The sequence below is a fragment of the Acomys russatus genome, chromosome 29 (assembly GCF_903995435.1).
Source record: "Acomys russatus chromosome 29, mAcoRus1.1, whole genome shotgun sequence".
Lineage (NCBI taxonomy): Eukaryota > Metazoa > Chordata > Mammalia > Rodentia > Muridae > Acomys > Acomys russatus.
Window position 1 is genome coordinate 34,318,031 of NC_067165.1, and position 7,677 is coordinate 34,325,707.

The window sequence follows — 7,677 nt, forward strand, 5'->3', positions numbered from 1 at the left end:
AAAAAAAAAAAAAAAAAAGCCCACAGTCTCATGAATATCAGCCCAAGGGAAGCGGGAGTGAGCCGTTCAGAGATGAAAGTGCGGAGAAATAAAAGCTCAATTTAATCTGCTTTAAAACCCTTCAACTTAACGTTTGTGCTTCAAACTCTGAGAGTGAAGACTGATTGCGGATAAATAGTTTCTTACCATGCCTGGAAGCTATTACACCCCTCTCCTACACAGCTTCCTATTCAGCGGCCTCAGTTTTCATTACCAGCTCTAATAAGTCTTAACATTATTAAATGCCAAGCGGACGATAGGAAGAAACGGACTCAGGGAGGGATCTCTCTTTAGTGCTTAAAGAGGAGCGCTCTTAAACCCCTCTTTGGTGGCTCCCCGCCACGAGAGGGGCGACCCTGGGAGAAAGCGGTTGTCAAAAAGCAAGAAGCCAAAACAAAGTTGTGAGTGTGTACCCCTCCCCTTGCTCTCCCCATGGGGGGGTTGGCATCTGGGTCCCAGCACTGGACGGACTCGGAGTGCCGACTGGAGGAGCTTTTCAGCATTCATTTGACTGTGAAACTGATGTCTAGAGTCTAAGAGACAGATGGGGGTCTCCACATGGCTGCCATCCCACAGGCCAGGGTTCACGCCCGGACACCAGATCTGCCCACAAAGAAAATCCTGCCTCATTTGAACCTCCAGCGCCTCTCCACAATTGCCCATGATGAGGCTGCAGACCCCTGCCTGCTAAGACCTGAGGCATCCCTCATCCAAAGGCGCCTCGGTAGGCATACAGCCACCTGAAAGATGCAGGCACTTGCAAGGCCATTCAGTGACCCAGAGTGCCACTCACACCCCCTAGGCAACTCAAACCCTGGGGAATCTGTCAGGAGACCAGCCATTTCAATCTTACAGCAGCTTTGCACAGTCAGCACCTGTGCCCTCAGCTGTCCCCATCTGGACAGCCAGAACTGGTTTCTAAACCCCTGGAGACAGGGAGCATCCTGGGTCTCTGGCAGGGAAAACCTCTCTCCAGCGAAGCCTCTGGTTCACTGGTTTTCTTTCTTTCTTTCTTTCTTTTTTTTTTTTTTTTTTTTTTTTTTTTTTTTTTTTTTTTTAGGCCTATGAGTTCTCTATGTCAGAGGAACCCCTCAAGACGCAAGCCTTTTTCTTTTTTTCTTTCTCTTTCCTCATTCTCTTCCTTTTCTCGGTGGCCACCGACCTCTTGCATTTCACCACACACTGAACTAGACAGGTCCCCCTTCATACACTCTGTGCAAGAAATCGCTAAACAAACTCAGATATCCCGACGGCTTGGGGGCGGGAGGTGGCGGCGGGATGGGAGGGGCACGGTAACTCTTAGAGGTTTTTAGTATGTGGTGTGTACCTTAGAAAGATTATTCAAATTTAGGATCCACCAGTAGTACTTTGTTTTGTTTTGTTTTTAAGAGTCCAATTTGTCTTTCTGATAAGCTGAGATAAACCTTGGGTCCCTAGGAAGGAGTCCCAGGGCTCCGGGCAGAATGACCGAGGCAGCGGCTTACTGGGCAGTGCAGAGACTGCCTCCAGCAGTACAGTCAAGGCCCCTTAGGCAGGCTGGGCACAGCGGGGGGTACCAAGCACTGCACTCTTCTTTTCTTCCCTGACCCTTTTGTCCCTAGAGGGACAGCAGCTCCTCTAGCACTACCCCCCCTTCTGCCCCCATGTCAACAACCTGCCTCCTCCCTTGAAAGAGGCTGCGGGAGAAGGGGGCTGCCTTTTCCCCAATCTTCCCCCCCCCACTTGGACTGAGCTGCAGGGTCTGGCTCTTGGTGTTGTCTTTAGAAGTGGGCTTTTGTTTGTGAAGTTCATCTTCAAGGTTGGAAGACTTTCCTGAGAATCAGAGAGAGAGACCTGCGCTGGAGGTGTTGGGCAGGGTATCTGCTGAAACCTCTGGAAGGATTCTTGGACAACAAGGGGTTCTTAATGAACAGCCTATACTCTCCCCAAAGGCACTTGCCTTTCGGATTCATTCTGCCTCCCTGGCGTGTCTGTTTCTGGCGCCTTCTTTTCCCGGGTCAGTCTTTGTGACTCTGAAGTCTTCATTCTCTGCCCCCCCCCCCATTGGGACCTCACTTTCACAGAGACAAGAAAATTTCCACGGGAGGGGTAATGAAGAAAGACTTCCCCACGCAGAAACAGAAATATGTCTGGGTTCTCCAAGCCGGGGCACAGGCGCTTGAAAGATAAACTTCAGCCTTAGCAGCTTCGGAGAGGAAGCAGAGCTCTGGAGTCCGCGCTGGGAAGGCTAGCTAAGGTTGGACTGAGGGTGTGGAGAGCCTGACTCTATGAATCCCCCGACCCTTGGCATCTGGGGAACTTGGCCTCCAGCCCCCGCCACAACAGTTCTTGCCAAGAGGAAAGCACCCGGTGCCCCTCACTCCTCCTCGGCCGTGGGGGCATGAGAGACAGCCCGCGCGGCTCTCGCTAATTTTTATTGATTGCAGCGGTCAGTCAGCTGTCAGGCGGGGTTTCAAGGGACCGTTTAGAAAGCGTGTGCGGGTCTGGTTAACAAATTCATTTAGGGAGCCCCGGGCGGGCTGCTTCTTCCTCGCCCTCCTCCCTGTCCCCCTCACGCTTGCCCAAGTCTTCTATAAATAAATTGATCGACGCCAAAACGCCAGCTCTAGAGGATGCACAGGCTGTGTGGACCCGTGCGCGCGGGGAGGAGGGGGGGACGGGGTGGTGGTGGTGACAGCTGAGGCGCATGGTTGTGCTACCGGGCAGCGGCGCTTCCCAGGGCTGGCGTGGTGGGGAGGAATAGATTCGCGTACCATAAAGCCTTCAAAACCCTGGCTACCGGCGACCGACGACTTTTCCGGACCGTCCCAGCGGTGGCAGAGGTTAATCCGCACAAGCGTGGGAATACGTGGTCTCCGAGGGCCACCGTAGGGTCTTACCTTTGTCGCCCAGGATGCCGTCGATGCTGTGCTTGGCTTTCTTCTCGCCATCGTCCTCTTTCTTGTCCCCTTCTTCATCGTCCTCTTTCTTCCCGAACTTGATTCTGAGCACTCTGCTAATCGAACTCACTAAACCTCAGAAATTAAAGGCAAGAGAGAGAGAGTATAAGTTGTTGGGGGCAGAGATGCTGGAAGCCCCCAATTCTCAGCTCCCTGGCACCCAAACACTTCAGGCTTGGATTACTTCAGCAGCGGCATTCCTGGGGCAAATATGTCCAGGTAGGCTTGCAGGGACAGCCACCTACTGCTCCTTATTATTACACATCCTGGGTACACTCATCAGATACTTGACCCTACCTGTCTTAGTGCTACCCAGAGTATCCTCCCCCACCCCTGCGCTTGCTGCAGCCATGCAAGTGTGCCCTGGTTTTGCAGGCCTGTGTACAGTCTGACACACAAATCAGGTAGCTCCCCCCCCCCCCCCGTTGTCACAGCATATTCTGGGCAACCCTTTAGGGGCAAGTCTCTTTTTCTCCAGGTCACTTTCCCCAAAGCTCAAGGGCTTTCCACCTTCATGTTTAATTTCCTTTCAGCACCCCACCCCTCTTCGGCTCTCCTTCCTTCCCATTTATTTCCCCTTCATTCTTCAAACCTCTCCTTTTTCTAACTTTCTACCCCCCCGGACCGCCCCCCCTTCTTTGCATCACTCCTGCCTTTCCTCACTTCTATGCCTGACTATTTTTCTCCGGGTGCCTGTCACTCACCTTTCCTCTGTCCACCCTCAGCCCTACACGATGGCTTCCCCAGACGGACTCCTGGCCAGTTCTGGCCCTGGCTCAGCTGCCTTCTCACCTGAGGGCACCGTGCTTCGGTCACAGTGGCCGTCCTTCAGCAGCCGGTCCCGGATCTCCCAGCTGAACATTCCAGGGTTTTCCCTCTTGTACTCCTCAATCTTTTTCTCCACATCTGGAGTCGCCACCTGCTTCATAGGTGGAGGTGGGAGAGTGGGAACGGAGAGATGGAGTGGAAGGGGCGGGGATGGGAAATAGTTTTAGTATCAACCTTCCAAAAGCTCCCAGCCTAGCTGGCCACTGCCCTTCCTCCTAAAATGGGCTTGTAGGGTTTCAAGCTTCCCAGAATGGCGTTGGGGGGGCAGGGCAAGTAATAAAATAAAATGTAATTCGTAACCCTGTTGTTCCCCCATCACCACCACCACCACCTCAGGCAACACCAGGATTGGGGGCAGATGTGGGGACATTCCAGTGAGGGATTATCAGCTTCAAAGTCTTGGACTACCTAGGACTCAGCTAACCCATCCTTCAAATGTTCAAATAATGGGACAGTATCAGAGAGCTAAGGGCACTGCTCCTACTGCCATTTCTATGGGATGCTTCCAGACACCCAGGGCTGCTAGGTGACACGGGATAGCGAGAGAGGTGACAACCAAGGTTTCCACCCTAGGGAAGGCCTGCTACCAGCCTCAAAGGCAAAGACACTCACTCTGGGCTTACTGCCACCGATAGCCCCGGGCCGTATAGACCCAGTCTCCTGGTACCGGCACAGAATCTTGGAGACACAGCCATGGGAAACACGGAGCTGACGGGAGATGACACAGGGCCGGATGCCATGGTGGGCCATTTCCACTATCTTGTGGCGGATATGGTTCGGCAGGGGTCGCCCGTTGATGAAGACCCCACCAAGCTGATTGACCCGGCCTTGGCCAAGAGGTGTGGACACTGGAGGAAGAAGGGAAGGCAGTGGATGAGAACAATACAGAATATGGTTAGTGTGTGTGTGTGTGGGGGGAGTAGTACAGCACCCCCTGACCCAAGACTCCTAACAGATGATCTCCATAATCTTCATGAAGCCATAGGAGCTTTCTACAGAGTGGAAAGAGAAGAGTCGTGGCTCCAGAGCCTTGGCTTGATTGCCCCCTAAAGCCGCTCTTCGTTGGAAGAAATGAAGATACACTTTTGGGTGCTCTGAACGCCTGCAAGGACAGAGAGTGGAGGCTAGCGGAGAATAGAGATCCAGCTGCAAATGGTTCTGGGGTCCTAGTTTGGAGTCACACAGGACCCCTGCCTCTGGAAGAGTGACAGTTAGGGAGGTGTAGCCCACTAGGTCAGCCCCACACCTTTGTGGGTCAGGACTCTGACCAGTTTAGTTAAGATGCTACTTAACTCTCAACATTTACCCCTTTGGCTTGAGCGGCCAGGATTGCGCCAGCTGAGTCTGCATAGCTTAAGGATTGGTGACAGAAAGCCATCCCCATAGCCTGGGAGGTCAGGGGTGGGGGAGGGAGAACACACCATCCCTTAGTGAATTCCCTTTGCTTTCCAAGCACTCTTAAAGTTATCATTTCGCTTGGGGACAAATTGGGGGCACACTCCACAATGACCACAAGCTCCAAGATACCGCAACTTGGTCTCAGAAATGCAATAACCGTGGAAGCAGTCTTTACTGCAATGAAGATGGTTCTCTCTCTCTCTCTCTCTCTCTCTCTCTCTCTCTCTCTCTCTCTCTCTGTGTGTGTGTGTGTGTGTGTGTGTGTGTGTGTGTGTGTGTGTGTGTGTACACACCAGGAAGGTAGGCATACTTGGTGAGTTCTGGGGAGAAAAGAACTTAGGCAAGCCTTAATGCAAAGTCTACACAATTTTCTCACAGAAGGTTGGGGGGGTCACCCGGCGCTCTAATCCGGCCCCGATCCCCCCAATTTGGGGACTCGCGGCTGCAGAGATCTGGAAGATTACAACGATTTCACAGCGGCGCAAGCGGAGGAAGCAGACAGAATAATTGGAAAGGAGGAGGCTAGAAGAGGCTTGGGCGGCTGAGCTGTTCCTACCCCCCTCCTTACTTTCTCGCTCCCCCCTTCCACCACCAATTTTTCTTTGTAAAAGTAGGTATCTGAAGCCACCCTCGGATTTAATCAGAAATCGTGCGTCGCCAAGCCAGAGTCACTCGGTCTCCGTGGCGGGATACGCCATTAGCGCTGGAGAGCTCTCGAACGCCCAACTTTATATTCAAGAGGCTCTTTAGCGACCGGCACTCGGCTCTCCTCAGTATTCTGCGTCATGTTGGGCAAATATTGTCCTAATCCTTCGCGCGTCCTCAGCCGCCTGTTTTGCTTGCATTCGTTCCAGGAGAGGACTCCGGCAAATCCCCGGCTGCCGCGCTCTGCCGCCTGCGTGGCCGCTCGCGCACACTTGATCACGCAGCCCGCTCTCTTCGCCTCTGTCTAATTCGGGGACCCGGCGGCTTCTCGCTGCCCGAGGGGGGTCTCCCTCCCCAGATCGCAGGCTGCCAGACCGCCTTTCTCGCCTTCTCTCCCCATCCTCCCGCATCCGCAAGTGGGGCCCACACAATGACAAGAGGGGAAACTAAAAAAATAAAATTGGCACACCATTGTAACTGTTCCTGTGACACCCTGGGCTGCCTGACCCGAGGAAGCCGGATGACCCGTCCGTGACTGGCTGAAAGCCTTCCATCAGTTTAAATAGGAAGGGGGGGTTGGTGGCGCAAAGGGACCATTTCTCCTCTCCCGGCCGTGTAGCTGCCCGGCGGGTCTCCTCTACAACCCCCTTGTCCCCAGTGCCCCGAGAACCTGAATACGGTTCAACACCATAACAGTCCCCTGGATTGGACGTTGCTGTACCCTTTCTCTTGAGATTCTCCCCGGGACATTTGCAGACTTTAGAAAGGCCGAGTAGTGAAAAGTTGTGTTTTGAGGTTTTTGTTTTTGCGGGAAAATATGGTACTATGCATTATTTCCAATTAGTTTGTTTCCGGGACGGAAAAAACAAGCCAGGTAGTAATTTGCTTTGGAGGAAGCGGACAGTTTTTTGTAAAGTAGGACTAGAGTATCGCTTGTTAGTATTTCGAAATAAAAGGGGTTGGGACTCCAATCCCGAGAGTTGAGGGGCCCGATTCAAAACTGAAGAAGAAAGCCGGTAGGGCTGCGCAGAGACCCAGGAACTCCACGGTGTCAAAGAATAGTGGGAAAAACTAGAATTTACAGGGACCAGATGCGAACTCTCTGGGGAGTCGCACCCTGTGGGGAAAGGCGGGCCGCCAGTGACCCGTGGAGCGCGAGCCGCGGTCCGCGGAGCCCATGCAGAAACCGACAAGTGTCGGCTCTAGAAACTTCCCGAGTCGCCTGCGGAGACTTGGACCCAGCAGAGCTTGGACCCGGTGCTCGCTCGCCTGGAGAGCGCCACCTCGAAGGCCCTCGCGGTGCCCCGCGTAGGCCTACTGCACGCTCTTACCTTCCAGGGGGAAGCCGGTGCGCGGGTAGTTCTGCCCCGGGCCAGGTCTCATCATCCTGGGGACCGCGCCGGGCAGCGCCGCCATTCCTGCGCACTCCGGAGTGGAATCTCGAGTTGGCTGGATAAACCTCGGCGCCTCTTCCTTTCACCCCTGCTGCGATCCTCTTCTCGTCTTCTTCTCTCCCCCCCCCCCCCCGTCTCTTCCCCCTCCCTTCTGCACACTACCCTCCCCCCCCCCCGGTTGCCGACGCGCCCCTTCTAGAAGCAGGGCGGGGGGGGGGGTTTGAGGTAGGGGCGGGGGTGGCGGAGTGAGGTGGGGGCGGGGGGAATGGAAGGTGGCGACAAGGAAGTTCAAACAAACAAACAGTCCAACCCCAAGTCCGCCTCCACCCGCCAGGCCCGGCCAGAAGTTAAGCCGAAGGACACCAGCAGCCGTAGGTCGAGCAGGCCGGGCTCCTAGTCCTCAGCTGCGCCTTGCGGGGGCCACTTGCTCTGGC

General features: G+C 54.3%; 1 protein-coding gene across 1 annotated transcript in view; it reads right to left on the bottom strand.

The window, feature by feature from the left end:
• The window catches only part of Pax7 (paired box 7), a 94,723-nt gene extending 87,406 nt beyond the window's left edge, over positions 1-7,317 (bottom strand). The window contains exons 1-4 of the mRNA XM_051170923.1: positions 7,181-7,317; positions 4,419-4,654; positions 3,771-3,900; positions 2,919-3,047 (exon numbers count right to left, since the gene is read on the bottom strand). Of these exons, the coding sequence (XP_051026880.1) occupies positions 2,919-3,047; positions 3,771-3,900; positions 4,419-4,654; positions 7,181-7,265 (580 nt within the window). The 5' untranslated portion in view covers positions 7,266-7,317. The remainder of the gene's footprint in view (positions 1-2,918; positions 3,048-3,770; positions 3,901-4,418; positions 4,655-7,180) is intronic.
• Between the last annotated feature and the right edge of the window lie 360 nt (positions 7,318-7,677).